This window comes from Eubalaena glacialis, chromosome 19, assembly GCF_028564815.1.
Source record: "Eubalaena glacialis isolate mEubGla1 chromosome 19, mEubGla1.1.hap2.+ XY, whole genome shotgun sequence".
Taxonomy (NCBI): domain Eukaryota; kingdom Metazoa; phylum Chordata; class Mammalia; order Artiodactyla; family Balaenidae; genus Eubalaena; species Eubalaena glacialis.
Window position 1 is genome coordinate 41,370,557 of NC_083734.1, and position 17,308 is coordinate 41,387,864.

The following is a 17,308-nucleotide window of genomic DNA, read 5'->3' on the forward strand; positions in this document are numbered from 1 at the left end:
TACATTTTATGACTGAAGAAAAACTAGATTTGAATTCAATACAATAGAAATATGTGGTGTTACAATTTAGACTTTATTGTTAAATTAAAATGTTGATCTTTAAAACCTAACTTCCTAAGAAAAGTCATTCTTTGGCTGAGGAGAAAATAGCTTTCCTTTAATATTATGACATAGATAAATTTTCTGGATAGGGTCTTTGTAAAAGCTGAGTTGTCCTTCTACCTTAGTTTCCCTTTGAAATTTGTTTTTCTTTGGGAAAAGGAAATAACACCTAACTCAGTATGTATTATGTGCCAAATCTAGAATCTAAACATTCTGCATGTCCTACTTAATGAAATACATATTAGTATGCTCATTTTATAACTGAAGAAATCGTTTTGGAAAGGTCATACAGCTACTGAGTCTCTGCCATTCGAATATAAGCCTAACTTTGAAATCACTGTTTCTATTGGGTTTGCCAAAATGTTCGTTCATTTTTTTTCTGTAAGATGGCTCTAGTAGTGCTTAGTTGTCTTTAACCTCATTTGAAACAATTTTGTTAGATTGTATTGTGACAGCTGTCATATCAGCGTGCATTTAAAAAAAAACTTATCAAAATTGGTGAATGTTTGTGTATCCGTTTTAATATTGAAGATGGGAAAAAAGCAACATTTTTGGCATATTATTTCAAGAAAAGTAGAAATGCAACTGAAACACAAAAAAAGATCTGTGCAGTGTATGGAGAAGGTGCTGTGACTGATCAAACATGTCAGAAGTGGTTTGCGAAGCTTCGTGCTGGAGATTTCTCGCTGGACGATGCTCCACGGTTGGGTAGACCAGTTGAAGTTGATACCGATCAAATCGAGACATTAATTGAGAACAGTCAACATTATACCATGCTGGAGATAGCCAACATACTCAAAATATCCACATCAAGCATTGAAAATCATTTGCAGCAGCTTGGTTATGTTAATAGCTTTGATGTTTGGGTTCCACATAAGTTAAGCGAAAAAAACGTTATTGACCATATTTCCACATGCGATTCTCCACTGAAATGTAACGAAAATGTACCGTTTTTAAAACATTGTGACGGGCGATGAAAAGTGGATACTGTACAATAATGTGGAATGGAAGAGATCGTGGGGCAAGGGAAATGAACCACCACGAACCACACCAAAGGCCGGTCTTCATCCAGAGAAGGTGATGTTGTGTATATGGTGGGATTGGAAGGGAGTCCTCCTCTATTATGACCTTTTTCTGCAAAACCACACAATTAATTCCAACAACTACTGCTCCCAGTTAAACCAACTGAAAGCAGCACTCAACGAAAAGTGTCCAGCATTGGTCAACAGAAGACTCATAATCTTCCATCAGGATAACACAAGACCGCATGTTTCTTTCATGACCAGACAAAAACTGTTACACCTTGGCTGGGAAGTTCTGATTCATCCGCCGTATTCACCAGACATTGCACCTTCGGATTTCCATTTATTTTGGTCTTTACAAAATTCTCTTAATGGAAAAAATTTGATTTCCCTGGAAAACTGTAAAAGACACCTGGAACAGTTCTTTGCTCAAGAAGATAAAAAGTTTTGGGAAGGGCTTCCCTGGTGGTGCAGTGGTTGGGAATCCGCCTGCCTGTGCGGGGGACACGGGTTCGGGCCCTGGTCTGGGGAGATCCCACGTGCTGCGGAGCGGCTGGGCCCGTGCGCCACAGCTACTGAGGCTGCGCTCTGGAGCCCGTGAGCCACAACTACTGAGCCGCGTGCCACAACTGCTGAAGCCCGCAAGCCTAGAGCCTGTGCACCGCAACGAGGAGTGGCCCCCCGCTCGCCAGAGCTAGAGAGAGCCCATGCGCAGTGGTGGAGACCCAATGCAGCCAAAAAATAAATAAAAAATTAATTAATTAAAAAAAAAGTTTTGGGAAGATGGAATTATGAAGTTGCCTGGAAAATGGCAGAAGGTAGTGGAACAAAAGGGTGAATACGTTGTTCAATATAGTTCTTGGTGAAAATGAAAAATTTGTCTTTTATTTTTACTTTAACAGCCAAGGAACTTTCTGGCCAACCCAATACATTTATAGCTTTTCCCTTCTCAGAAAAAGCTGATAACTGAAAATAAGAGTAGGTTTGAGGGGGACAGCAGACATGTAGTTCCCCCAAATCAAAAGAGTATGGATTGTCAGAAAGGCTTAGTTATACTTGTTGCTGGTCTAGCTGAAGGAACCTGTAGCTATAATGGCCTGTGTTCCCTGCCAATTAAGTGAGCTATGCAGTCTTTATACATTGCCAAAGGTAAGCATAATTTTAATAATTCATGTATCAAATTTAGTAAGATACAGATTCTATATAACCTCTGACTATCTTAATGGAATTTAGTTAATATAAACAAAAGAGATGAACCTAGTTAGTAAACAAAATTAGTCAGAATTGTCAGTCTGTAGTAAGAAGTCTAGGTTTTAGGGCTAGACTAGAAAGGAAAAGGGATTGGGGGAGGGGAGAAGGGGAAATGGTAAATTCAGATGCCATATAGACTACTTGTTTCTCAGTATAGGGATCGTCACATTTAAAGACAGACATTAACTATATGTTAAGACGTTATTTAATCAGAAGACATTAAATATATGTTAAGTTCACAGCAAAATAACCAGAAAGGAAGTAGCAAATTTTACTAATGAAGATTTAGAACAGATAAGTATAAAAGGCTATTTTATCATTCTAGTACTTTTTTTCTAAGGAAAGAGTGAACTAGTTATAGAAGCAGTTTGCACATTATCAAGGTAGATTACTTTAAAAGAAGCAGTCGCTGGTGAAGAATTACATGGAATTAGTTGCACTTTTATTAAATACTTACTATGTTCAAGAGACCATAATAAAGAATATACATGACATTATAAGATACCGCCCTTACTCTCATAGAGTTTGCCATTTATTTTAGGAGATAAGTGGAAGAAAGCTGAAGAATAAATTCTGTAAGGATGAATGACTAGGGAAGACTTCGCAATGAAGTCTTGAGGAGGGAGGAATAGGTATTACCAAAGAAAGGAGATACTGATGTATACAAAGTGATTACAGTTGGCAAAGAGTAGGCCTGGCTGGCTGGAGCAGAGAATGCCCGTAGGGCAGTGCATTTCATACATTTTAAAAGCAGAAGAACCTCTCAAATTACATATTTTTTAAATGTCGAACCTTAATGTATAAAAGAGGGTGGAAAAAAACCACAATTGTTTGTTTGAAGCAGGGTTCTAGGTCTCCAGGAGCAGTCTGGAAACCATAACTAGAAGGCAGTAATGGGAAATTGGTTCAAATAGGCACAAATCTAATATTACTGAGTGTTTATGTCCTAGGCACTTAACAGATATCTCATTTAATTCTTAAAGCAAGTCTATGAGATAATTATTGTTACTCCCATTTTGCAGAGGAAGAAACTGAGGCTTAGAGAAGTTGAGCAAATTGCTCAAGAATAAGCTACCAGTAAATGACAGTATCAAACTACAAACCTTGGTCTTTCTGACTGCAAAACCCATGCTCCTAACTACCACACTGAATGTGGAAGGCTTTAATGTTGCTCCAATTTGGAACTTTATTTTGTAAGCCAAAGGCAGTTTTTGATTAGAAGAGAGGTATAGAGTTTTATAGCAAGAAGAAATATTAAAGCTAATTTAATCTGAAATTCATTTTACAGATGAAGAAATTTAGGTTTAGGGTTCCAAAGTGCTGAAACCCAGTCCCCAGTTCTCTGATTTGGGATCTATTGTTCTTTCCATTATAGCAATGAGGACATTGGTGGTAGAAGTTAAATACTGGTCTAGCCAAAGTATGTCTGAAGATGAAGATGTAAAACCATTTAGAAAGCTGTCTAGCTATGAGTTGATAAGGGCATAGAATAGAGTGATAGCAATGGAACTGGAAAGGAAAGTATAGTTATGAAGGATGATAAAACAAATCAACTACGAAGCATAATGTACAGTCAATTCATGCATGTGTCTTACTAGCAAGCCTTTTTGTTTACTGGGTTTAGTGTTAATCCTTTATAATAGCTAGCATTTATTAAGTGTTTACAGAGTGCTTGCACATGTATAGTCTAATTTAAATCCTCTCTGCGGCAGGTATTCCTGCTTTAGAGATGAGGAAATTGACATTCTAAGGAATACTTTGGTCAAGATCTTACAGCATAAGTGGTAGAATCATGTTGCCAAAACCTATGCTTTTAATCAGTATGCTATCTATAATGTACTTCAGTGCTGTGTGGTGGGTTACTTCTGTCTCCTGGAGGAATGTGATGGTGGTGAGAAAGTACTGCAGAATTGAAATATACAATAGTTATTCTGGCTGAAAAAATTGGAGATAGCTTTGAATGTGATATTTTTTCTTAGGGCACTTGAAGTGGTCATATATGTTTATGATAAATATAAATTTGTATAAATTGGCTAGAAACTTGAGGCTAGGTTGAGTGGTAAGAACCTTGGCCACATTTTTAAGGATGGTTGGTAATTGATCTCCAGGGAAAAAGAAAATAACTAATTTCTGTCTCATACTATAATTTCCTCGTTTATTTTTTCTTATACTTTATGTTTCTCTCCTGTGGCATTTTAAATATTCTACCTTGTGTAATTTGTGTATATGTGTCTCTTAACTCTCATTAAACTCCTAAATGATAATAATTGCTAGGCATTTATGTGTTCTCTGTTGCTTTTCATATGTTTTTTATTCTGCACAGTTATTGAATCCTTAGAATGTGCAGATCTGTAGTAAGTCTTAAAAGAGTCGAAGAATGAATAAGATATAGCCTCTGCCCTCCAGAGGCTCATGTCTAATATAGACACGAATGTAACAAATAAATGTAATGCAATGCAGTATAATATCATGATTGTGAAGTTAAAGGTACAGTGGAGGCTTAATAGAGAATTGAACAACCTAACTTAGAATTTCAACTTATTTCTTGAATGATTTAACAAGTGAAAAATCTCATATTGTGCGAATAAGGAAGCAAACAACTATATCAATATTTGCCCAACTATACTTGTTAGTTGATACATGGAATCTCCACATTCTTCCATAAGAAACACTGGTATTTAAAAGTAGGACCAAATGTAAACATGATAAGAACACAAAGTTAAAAGTATGTTTTGTGAGAAATATACTTTAATAAAGAAAAAAGCTAAAAATTGTTTATTAAAAATGGCTACCAAAATTTGAAGTAATGGGATTATACATTTAGAAAAGGGAACAAAATAATATTATCTTTCATTTATAAATGTGGTTTATTAGTTTTAAATTCAGTCTTTTCTCTCTCTCTGAGTCTTTCCAAACCTGTGAAGTAGATAGCTACCAAATGAGAGTTACAGAGAAAATCTAGTGGGAGCTCAGAAGGAAGGAGCAAAGGACAGTCTCAGGAGTAGGAATTGCAAAATGATGCCTGTTGGGGCCAGGTGGTAACATACGCAGTTGAAGCCCACTGAGTGTGAGACAGTAGGAAGTAGTGTGAGTTGTGCCATGTCTAGAGAGGAAAAACTGCCACTCAGCTAGCTCATGCTCATTGTTACCATGTAAGAATATAGTCTCAGGTATTGCCAGACCTGAATTTTTTAAAAAAGAAACCAGAAATCCAGATATTTTGGTGACATTTACTAATTGATAAACGTTGGCTCAAAGTTTAAAATAATCTGAGTTAAACAAAACATGTGCAAGGCCCATATTTGATCCACAGGTTACCACTTTATGACCTCATTTGAAATTTGACCTGGGTTTAAATTCAAACTCTACAACCAGTAAGTGGTGTGACCTTGTTATAACCTCAATATACCCAAATTTTTAAAAGATTCGGGAGTTGTTTGGGGAAATTGAACATGATGGTATATAAGTTTTATACCTGTATCCTATCTCACTTTTCTCTCTAATACGTGGAGCGGAGATAATGCCACTTAATAGATTGAGAAACTTAAGTGTTTATCCATGGTCAAACTGCTGAGGATAGTAGCTATGTTTATAAGTCTTCTGACCTCTACTCCAGTACTTTTTCCATTAGACTTATGATTCTCAAGCTTTAGTGTGTAGCAGAATCACCTTGGGTGCTTGTTAAAAATGTAGATTCCTAGGACTTCCCTGGTGGCGCAGTGGTTAAGAATCCGCCTGCCAGTGCAGGGGACATGGGTTTGATCCCTGGTCCAGGAAGATGCCACATGCCGTGGAGCAGCGAAGCCTGTGCGCCATAACTACTGAACCTGCGCTGTAGAGCCCAAGAGCCACAACTACTGAAGCCCGCATGCCCTAGAGTCTCCATTCCACAACTACTGAGCCCATGTGCTGCAACTACTGAAGCCTGTGCGCCTAGAGCCCATGCTCCGCAACAAGAGAAGCCACCGCAAATGAGAAGCCCGCGCACTGCAACAAGGAGTAGCACCCGCTTGCTGCAACTAGAGAAAGCCCGCGTGCAGCAACGAAGACCCAACGCAGCCAAAAAAAAAAAATTATATATATATATATATATAATCAGCAGGTCTGGGGTGGGGTTCAGGAAGTAACATTTTAAACAAGCTCCCTAAATAATTTGCTTTGGACCATATGAATAAAATAAGCTTCTAAGAATGTTACCTTGACTGTAGTAAGTAGGGTAGACAGTTGGTTCTTTTGCTCATCCAAAATATATTAGTAATTTTTAGTCCGAATTAGTATAATGCTATTTATTTTTCTTATAGTCTTATCTTAGCCTGATTTACACTGTTTCCTACATTATTACTTATGGACTTCTTGCCCTAGGTTAATTTGCATGATTAAAATGAAATTGGTTTGTGTGGAAACTGGTTTCTTACTTTGGCAAGAAAGTGAAGTGTCCAAGAAACTTTTAAAATTAGAAATATAGAGTATAGAGTGACAGTGATTTCATTGTAATTAGAGTAGTCCAATCAGGTGGAAATAGTTGAAAATATAAACTTTCACTAGTTAAACCAATATTTGATAAGTAGGAACTAAGAGGAGACAAAAATGCCCTCAAAGTTGTATGGAATCATAGACTTTAGAACTGGAAAAGAAAATTTCTGTGGATGACCTAGGATCTCTGGGCTTTTTAGCAGACTTCAGAGGAAATAAGGAGGATTTTTGAGTAATTTCAATCTACTTGACTTTCTGAATTTACTCCTACATTCCACGTGGACTTCATCTGTTACAAATTTGACATACTATGGATTAATAACTTGCTGTTCAGTACACATACCTAGGTGCTATTGTCTTCCTCCAGATGACAGTAATAATAAAATAGTAAGCATTTTAATTTGTTCTGTTTTGCTTAGGCTTAATTAATTTTCTTAGACAATTTGTACTATATGTTTAATTTGGAGAAGGTCTTGCTAAAGTATGCTTCATTCTTTTGGCTTGGATTTAACATTTGTGTAACCTTGCTTTTCAAATTCAGTGGTCACTCTTTTGTTAATGGAATGATAACATGGGAAGGATTTGAGGGTAATACTTTGGTAATAATTTTCTCCATCTGTAAATAGGGTTGTTTCATTATCACCAAATTGTAGGTAGAACATTAAAATTTATCACAGCTTCTTAGAGTGTCTTTAATTTTAAGGTACTTATTGCCAGTTTTGGAAATGAAAGAACAAATTGATTTTTTAATTTTCTGAGGCCTTAAGAAGATGACAGTGTTAAGAGTTCAACAGCATCCTATATAGTGATTTATAGTGAAACGTTAGGGTTTACAAAGCATCTTCTGTTTGTTGTTTCTTTTGATCTACATGCCAATCCTGAAAGTGAGGATAATATCTCCATTTTGCAGGAGAGGCTGCTGAGACTCATGTGCTGATTGTCAAAAGTCACACAAGTGTTTAGAAATTCTCTTATTGGAGAACTGAGTTTTTGTAGCCAGCGTTTTTAGGGACTACCTAGAAAAATATAGAAAGAAAATAATTAAAGATGAGTTGAGGAGGGGGTTGATGTGTAGAGTAAAGGAAGAGCAATCTAAATGAAGCTGGAAGGTCTTTTGGGGTTGTAGAGTGATCCTGGAATATTAAGAAATTCTCAGTGTAGTTAATGGAAGTACTTAACCAATAGTAAGAGGATACAACTCTAAGAAGGCATTGGATTGTTGGATTATTACAGTACCATAGGACTGGCTACTACCTACATAACTCCCCAAAGTATTTTCTACTCTTCAAACTTAAGAATTGTAGTGAACCTTAGAGACCATTAAGTCTGTCTAACTCCTTAAACATTTGGTGCCTGTTTCTTCTTGTCTGCTAATGAGTGATGATAGATAAAAGAAATTGAACAAGGTTGTAATGAATAGTAATGCAAAACTCAACTATTTCTTTATATTAGCTTATATATTTTTTGAGATATGGAGATCTGTATAATATAGCATATATCTTCTGTTTGATAAAATAATTCCTTGGTTACAAGACAGTTAAATCATCAGTATCTTGTGGCATCAAGTAGAAAGCGCTCTGATGACTAAATATTTATTTATACCTGAACAGGGTGAGACCCACTATGAACATGTTCATTCTCTGGAGTCAACAAATGCTTTTTAATTTGTTATATCAAATTATGTCCCAGATACTGTGTCAGTTATTCAGGATATAAACATAAGTAAAACTCAGGGCACAAAAGTGTTCCCCCATTTTTTAAAAACTAAGGACCTAAAATTGTTTTACCTTCTCCCCCTATGCCTCATATTTTAGATTATTTTACCCTGAAATTTATTTATTAAATTGGTTTTCTCATTTAAAAAATAAAGTGATTTTTATCTTACCAAATGGTTAGCATGAAGCAGGCAGTGTTCAGTGAGTTGATGTGATTTAAGCTGCATTTGGAGTGAAAGTATGATTTCCTTTAGGTGACTTTTTTTTTTTTTTTTTTTAATTTATGGTACCTCAAGCATTCCCTTTATTACCTCTCCTGAGGGCTTGAGTATCTCATGTCACCCCTGAATGAGATATCTTTTCCAGGCTTAACAATCTGATTCTAACACTTTATTTTAATTTATAATTTATTTTGCCCCTTCTCTGTCCCTGTTTATTAATATATTAGATTATATGATTAAAATTGAACTATTTTATCCTAGAAGGCAGCTCTGATACTTTGGGAAGATGGAAGGATCTTTTGGTCACAGTTAAACTTCTGTGCTCTTAAAAAAACACCTGTGTTTGAAAATCAAAATAACCTGGTTGTTGTATAGATCATTAAACAGGCTGTGACAAGAATATAGTTAGTTTTTGTAGTGCTAGAGAATTTGGATTCTCTTTTGAGTAGGAAGCCTTTAAAAAAAAAAAACCTTAGAAACTCGATAGGGAATAATTAATATGCTTGATGTTTCCTAAGGAAAAAATATCTAAATGATGCTGAAAGTAATTATTGTTCTTATGCTACTGAAGACAGTTATTTTCAGGAGAAATTTGCAAAAGTGAAGCTTTGATTTGGAAATAAACGTACCACTTTTTACCCAAGAAGTATTTCTGAAAGTTGTATCTAATCACTGTTTTAGTAAATGAAATTATACTTAAACACACTAACATAGCTTACTATAGAGTCTTATTTTGAATAGTTTTGCAAATCAGAGAATAGTCACCATCCTAATTTTGTATTCTTGATTTTCACATATGTATTTGAGTTGCTTAAAGTATGAAATAGATTTAAAGATGTCAGGTGAGGTTCTTGGCTTTTATTAGTTTAGTGGCCTTTTGGAAGTAGATTTTGTGACTTTCTGATGGCATTTTTTTTTTTTTAATTTTTATTGAAGTATAGTTGCTTTACAATGTTGTGTTATTTTTGATGGCATTTATATTTACTTCTGCTCTATTGGGGTCAGTCTTTAAAAACAGTTTTAGACATCTTTAAAAGAACATTAGACATTTAAAAACTTTTTGAACCATATGTGCATTGGCTCCACAAGTGTTCTTCCCGCCCCCCCATGCCAGAAGTTTAAATTGTAAGATTATTTTGCCTAATTATAGGTAATTCATGGGGTGTAGGACTTTGTTTTAATCACTGCCATGTGCCCAAAGCCTTCCAAGAGTACTTGGTATATAGTAGCAATTCAGTAAGTGTTGTTGAGTGAATCTCAGTAAAGGAAAAGGCAGCTGAGGTAAATTGGGTGTTCTTACCTCTGTTGATACCCAACTAGTGTTTCAATCACTTCAGAAGCTTCTTCATTTCTAATTTATTTCTGTGGAGAGGTCACGTGTCTTCTGTTTCTGAAGTGTGCTGATTACCAGATTATGGTTGTCCTTTAATATTTTCTTCCCAGTTGTTCTATTCCTGGAGTTAGTTTGTTTAACAATAGTGTTTGTGGGCCTTCCCTGGCGGTCCAGTGGTTAAGACTTCACCTTCCACTGCACGGGGTGCGGGTTCGATCCCTGGTGGGGGAGCTAAGATCCCACATGCCTCGCGGCCAAAAAACATAAAACAGAAGCAATATTGTAACAAATTCAATTAAGACTTTAAAAATGGTCCACATCAAAAAAAAAATCTTAAAAAAAAAATAAAAAAATAGGGCTTCCCTGGTGGCACAGTGGTTGAGAGTCTGCCTGCCAATGCAGGGGACACGGGTTCGAGCCCTGGTCTCGAAGATCCCACATGCTGCGGAGCAACTGGGCCTGTGAGCCACAACTACTGAGCCTGCGCGTCTGGAGCCTGTGCCCTGCAACAAGAGAGGCCATGACGGTGAAAAGGCCCGCGCACTGCGATGAAGAGTGGCCCGCGCTTGCCGCAACTAGAGAAAGCCCTCGCACAGAAACGAAGACCCAGCACAGCCAAAAATAAATAAATAAATAAATAAATTTTAAAAACAAAATAAAAAAATAGTGTTTGTAAAAAAAAAAAAAAATTTATTTCTTCACAGTCCAGTTCTTTGGGCCAGTTTTGTAGATTGGTATATCCTTAAGTGTTTCAAAATCAAAACTGATTTAATGTGAGGGATTATTCTCAGAAACAGTGTGGCTATAAGCAATCAGTGGATTTTGGTATTTAGCTTTATTCTCTCTTCAGTTATGATAAGTCATAATACCATCACATTTTAGCAAGAGATGAATATGTGAACATTTTAGCATGTTTGTCATTGTAGAAGTAAGCCTACCTTCTAAATATAGAATGTACAATACTGTTTGGTTAACGAAACATCATTTAAAGTTTTTTCCATCTCTTTAAAAAAATTTTTTAAATTAATTAACTGATTTTTTTGGGCTGCATTGGGTCTTCATTGCTGTGCGCGGGCTTTCTCTGGTTGTCGAGAACGGGGGCTACTCTTCGTTGCAGTGCACGGGCTTCTCATTGCGGTGGCTTCTCTTGTTGCAGAGCACAGGCTCTAGGCACGTGGGCTTCAGTAGTTGTGGCTCGCAGGCTCTAGAGCGCAGGCTCAGTAGTTGTGGTGCACGGGCTTAGTTGCTCCGCGGCATGTGGGATCTTCCCGGACCAGGGCTCGAACCCGTGTCCCCTGCGTTGGCAGGCATATTAACCACTATGCCACCAGGGAAGCCCCTAAAAAAGTTTTTTAATTGAGGTACGAATGACCTACAATATTATTTTAGTTTCAGGTGTACAACATAATGATTTGATATTTGTATATAGATTTACAGTTTTGATTTAGAAAATATGATTATCAATTTTTTTTCCCATCACATGAATACATTGGTATTGGACCATTCTAGATGTGGTATGTTTTCTTTCCTTTTTCCCCCCTTGTCCAGTTGGCTAGATCACAGTCATAGTATCTATATATAGTTCTTTGGCTGAAGAGGACAGTTTCTTTTAAGGAAAGTATTTAGTGTTCTGGTTGAAGTTGCCTCCTTTGAAATGAAATAAACAACAAAATGTTCTTATTTTAATGGATTTAAAGAAATATTTGTCCCTGTTAAGAGAAACCAAGAAATAGGGAACCTGGATTTCATTCAATTTGTTTTAAAAAGAAGTTGAGTTTTCTAGGGAATATTATATTAGCAAACATTCTGTTGCTACCTACCCTTTGAAAAGTCATAACTATAGGTTGTTATTCAGATGTTCCACAGTGATGTGCTCTGTGATAGGATTTATCATTGATCACAAATGAATAAATTGAGGGAATTTTTTTCTTTTTTTAAATGCTGCAACCTCTTCCTGTATGTATTGTTCAGTGTCTTTTCCCAGTGAGATTTTTCCTTGGTCAGGAGCCTCTAATGAAAGAAATTACTATTTGGCGCAGACAGTAATGTTGCCTTCAGATTGTTTTTAAAGCCAGACTGTTTGTTTTCTGTGAGTTACCTCTGAGTGGACTAATTGTAAATGTGACAGCCCTTTTGATGCCACTTTCTCTGGAGTTACTGGTGTTCTTCAAAGCTTGGCTTTGTTGTGTGCAGAAAGAGAGATGTTGGCGGACTTGGGAAGACTTCATTAAAAGGAAACAAGTTCTAAGGAAAGCTCCTTCAAGAGTTTTATTCGTTCATAACAGAACTCAAATGCACATAAGTTTTCCAAGCACTGAAGATCTAAGGTTATTTTCCAGACCTTTTACTTATTATATATTTTCAGTAAGGTCTTGATGAACCCCTCCACCCCCCAAATCCTCTTGGAGTTCTTTTAGTGTAGCAAACGACTTGATGGTCACTGTCCAGTTGATCTGTCTTTGATGTTATTTCTTTAAGGAAAAAGTCCCACCTTGGGCCCTGAGTACTGATTTACCAGGATGAGTAGTTAAATGAGAGATCGGAAGCTAGAGCTAGTTTTTTCACTTTCTCCCACCTTCCCCCCTCCCCCTGCATTATTTTAGAGGAGGTTGTTCATGTTCTCAAGTAGCAGTACAAAAATCTCACACCCTGACTCAACCAGTATGAAAACAACCGCTGTAGCACAAAGTGTCCTTCCTGTGTCCCCAGCTGAAATTGGGGGAGGGACAAAGCCCAATTGTTACTTTACCCCATCCTGTCTGCCTGCTAGAAGGCCTGTTTCCTACCCTAATGGTTTCTGCCTAACAAATGGTGTTTCTTTTTTACAGCATTATGATCCTGGACTTGTTGTGGTGATGGTAAACTTAGCAGTGGTAATTTTTTATTTTCAGACTGAATTACTCCTTTTGTCATCAGTGCACCAATATGTTAGGCTTACTTTCTCTGTTGTAGCCTTCATCCTTCTGCTTGGTCTTTTTCATTTTCCTTTCCTTTCCTTATGCAACTTGTCTGATCCTTGTTCATTAAAGGGTAATGTTAAGAAGGGATGTATCTGTTTGTGTTAGAACTGCCAAAAAAAAAAAAAAATCAGTTAAAACATTAAATTCTAATACTGTAAAAACTTGATTTCCCCACAATGTAATGGGCACTAGCACTTGCTACTGCAATCTATAAATAAATTAAAACAAACTTTGACTGCCTTAGAAGGCAAAAGTACTAATGCAGAGTTTATAACAGGGGTTTACAGAGGTAATGAATTTATACCAAATTTTCTTGATTCTTACAAAGCAAATTCTGACAAACTGAAAAAGATATCAAATCAAAAAAAAGTAAAATTACTTTGACATTTCTTTTCAATTCTTTCATTGGACCATTTCTTTTTACCAGTAAATCCCTGATAGAGACGTTATGAAAGTGATATTGCACCTAGGAAGTCATTTTTATAACCTGTCTTTAATTTGGTTCTTTTGCTAAAGATTGCAGTCACTGCTTATTTATTATACCATTGGGCATAAGGTAATAATGCATTTTTATTTTGTTTAACTGGCAGTATTTGATAGTATCTAAAAGACGGCTGTATTTTAGAACTTTGTTCTCTTTTCTGGCATGAGATGTTCTTTATTAAACATTTTTTTCCACTGTTCCTAATTACCTTCTTATTGTTTACAAGCAATAATGGGATATTGGTGATAAGTAATTGAACTTCTGAATTTGTTTTTCATTACTTTTTGAAACACAAATTAATCCCACAAATACAGAGCAACTGGATGCAAGTGGTTGCTGGTCACTTTGGAAACAGTTTCTTTTTTTTTTCCTCCTGGACTAATCCTAGTCATGATCATGGCTTTTATTGCTTTTTTTTTTTTCCAAATTTGTTTTTGGTAATATCTCAGATTTAGCCTGACAAAACTCAACTTTTAGCCCAAAGGTATAATATATATGTGTGTATAACAAAAAAACAAAAATAAAAAAACAATTGTTTACACCAGCCTGAGTGAAATGATGAGGGAAGTAAACATTGTGTTTTTTCACTAAAGGTATACAACGGATAAGGTAAGTCCTCTTTTCAGTGGGCTTACATCACAATAAACAGCGCAAGTTGTGATGTAAAACAGCTGTGGTAGTAAAGTGCTTGTCTGCCCCATTTTGCTTTGTTTGGCTGGTTATGAGTGGATTAAATATACATTTTTTAAAATCTCCAGCATAGATCAATTAGTTTAAAGTCAATTTTCTTCGCAACTAGTCCTTTTCACAGCTTACTGATTGCCACAGCCAGTGTTAAATCCACTCTGGAAAATGGAACCTCAGAGCACCAGTTTAAAAGTGAAACTATTTTTTGTTCCTAAGGGCAACTAACTGTTGCTTTCTATTTAATATTTTTCACCACCTCATTTAATTGTAAAGCATCTTTTGAATATAAAAAAAATATTAAACACGCTGAGTTGCTGTTATTGAATTTTCCTGTATCATGTTTGAAACTGTGCTCTTCCAATTTAAACATGTCAGTTGAGATATTTATTGCCAGTTTTAAAAGTGTGTGTGGGAAGATGTCAGTGGACAGTAAGAGTGAAGTGATTCTTGGTGGAAAGTTATTTGGAGGTCTTTTTAAAAAGGAATTTCTAATGTTTTTGATTTTAAACTTCCTGGTGCCATTGCTTAGGAAGTGCTTTTGCATTACTTATTTAATTTTGCCATAGTAATCTGGAATCATCCCCAACTGGAAGGTCAACCAAGGTGGTTAGTTGGGCTTAAACTGGGAGAAGTAGGTTTGGTTGTAAGCTGTGAGAATGGCTTGTGTTTGGTTCACTGTAGCTTTCTGGTCTCTGCACTCCAAGGCAAGATCTCTAACCACCCAAACCCAATGTGTAAAGCAAACTGTTGACTTAGCTTTGCATCTCACCTTGATTTTATGTTCCTGTTACAGGGAGAACAGATCCCATTCCAATCGTTGTCAAGTATGATGTCATGGGCATGGGTCGCATGGAAATGGAGGTAAATTGATCTCATTGGTTCACTTGTTTTATGGGATATTTAAAATTGATACTAATTCCAAATTCAGATGTAGTTTTAATGTTTTTGAGGGGAAATTTTAAAATGTATTTTACATTCTCATGTAGTGCTGCCTTTGAGGCAGGTAGGTGGCAAATAATGCCCCTGTTATAAAGAAGTTGAGTGGTTTCCCCAGGGTTATGCCACAAGGCAAGGTCAGATTTAAACCCAGACCCCGGTGCTCATTTCCATAGGCAGTGTTGCTCAACTCTTAAAATAATTGCTGTGGTAGAAGCTTTGTCTCTGTAGAGCTGTGTACAGCTATCATCTGTGATATCTTCTTTTCATTGCCTGAAATATTTTTCTCCATTTACTCCTAATTCTTTGGCATTGAACATTGAAGTAAAGTCTGTTATCATCAACACATGTGCCTGTTGGGAACCACCAGCATGAAAGGATTAATGAACTATTTTGCATGCTATTTTCTCTGTGGGGTGACAATAAAGCAAGAGGTAGCTGAGCAAAAAGTTAGAAGTTTCTTATTTTCATGCAATACTGTAGTTGTGTAAATGACTTTTTTATGACTAATTGGGGGTACTTTAGGAATTAAGAGTAATTATATCTGTTTTTGTTAAGCTTGATTATGCCGAAGATGCTACCGAACGGCGCCGTGTCCTAGAAGTAGAAAAAGAAGACACGGAAGAACTGAGACAGAAGTACAAGGTACTTAAATGAAGCCATTCTTGCATGTGGGGTGTTCACACTGAGATATTCATTTTGGTGGAAAGAATCTGTTGACAGCAACATTTGTTTGACCTTTGGTGGTGATTAGTCTTAGACCTCGGGTTTCTGTTACTTTCTTATTTATTGCTTCTGTAAAAACTATAGAGATAATAATAACCACTTTGTATTATTATCTGTTGGGGAGAGTGCATTAGTGTTTGAAAACACAGTGCCTGGTATACATTAGGTAGTAATAGCAGTAAAAATTGGTGAGTCCTTTGAGAGCTTGATACCTAATGATAAGCCTTTTCTTTTTTAATGGATGAGGTGTTTGAAGAATGGCAAACAATTGAGAACTTCAGTATCTTCCTTTTTAAGCAGGTAGTTATAGGAAACTGCAGCTTAGAACATGTTATAAGTTAGCTTTCAAAAAGACTGACAAGGGTACATGCCTTTCAAGATGTTTTAGTAAGCCCAATCTCTACCATAAAATAGGTAAATTTGAAGATAAGAAACAGAATTAGTGAAGATTATCATATAGAAACTGATTTTGGTCATGATACTTAAGGTGAGAAGAGAGAAAAGGGATTCATTTTTAAAAATCTGTTCTACCGTAAAAAAATATATAAAGCAAAAACTGACAGAACTACAAGGAGCAATGTTATACCTACCACAGTTGTTGGAGATTTTAATATACCTCTCAGTAATTGATAAAAGTAGAGGAAAACAATCAGCAAGGATGTTTGGAAGACTGGAACATCTCATTTAACAAATTTCACCTAATGATTATATAGACCTATGCACCCAATCACTTTGAAAGTAACAAATTTCAAATATATATGAAACATTTATTTAAACAAAATTTTTACCGTGTTCTGTGTCATAAAGTATCAACAGATTTCAAAGAACTGAAATCAAGTTATCAAGCCATAAAACAATTTTTTTTTAAGATTTTTAAAAATCTCTGTTTCAAAATTAAGAAGCACATTTTTACATATAACCTATCAGTAAAAGAAGAAATCACAGTGGTAATTGGAAAATATTTTGGACTGAAAGATAAAAATGCTACACATCAAAACTTGTAAGATAAGCTAAAGCAATATGATATATGATAGCAAATACATGTCCTTTTTATTTTTAACATCTTTATTGTAGTATAATTGCTTTACAATGGTGTGTTAGTTTCTGCTGTATAACAAAGTGAGTTAGCTATACATATACATACATCCCCATATCTCCTCCCTCTTGCGTCTCCCTCCCACCCTCCCTATCCCACGCCTCTAGGTGGACACAAAGCACCGAGCTGATCTCCCTGTGCTATGTGGCTGCTTCTCACTAGCTATCTGTTTTACATTTGGTAGTGTATATATGTCCATGTCACTCTCTCACTTTGTCCCAGCTTGTCCTTCCCCCTCCCTGTGTCCTCAAGTCCATTCTCTACCTCTGAGTCTTTATTCCTGTCCTGCCCCTAGGTTCTTC

The 17,308-nt window shown here is 36.2% G+C and overlaps 1 protein-coding gene across 5 annotated transcripts in view; it reads left to right on the plus strand.

Annotated features, from left to right (window-relative positions):
- GPATCH8 (G-patch domain containing 8) overlaps window positions 1-17,308 on the plus strand; it is a 103,188-nt gene that overhangs the window by 40,269 nt on the left and 45,611 nt on the right. For 3 of the 5 annotated variants that reach the window (XM_061175354.1, XM_061175356.1, XM_061175358.1), the window contains 2 exons: window positions 15,042-15,109; window positions 15,743-15,829. In XM_061175354.1, coding sequence (XP_061031337.1) covers window positions 15,042-15,109; window positions 15,743-15,829 — 155 coding nt within the window. Of the gene's footprint in view, window positions 1-12,945; window positions 12,991-15,041; window positions 15,110-15,742; window positions 15,830-17,308 lie in introns of all 5 variants that reach the window. The other 2 variants (XM_061175355.1, XM_061175357.1) reach the window with 2 other exon arrangements.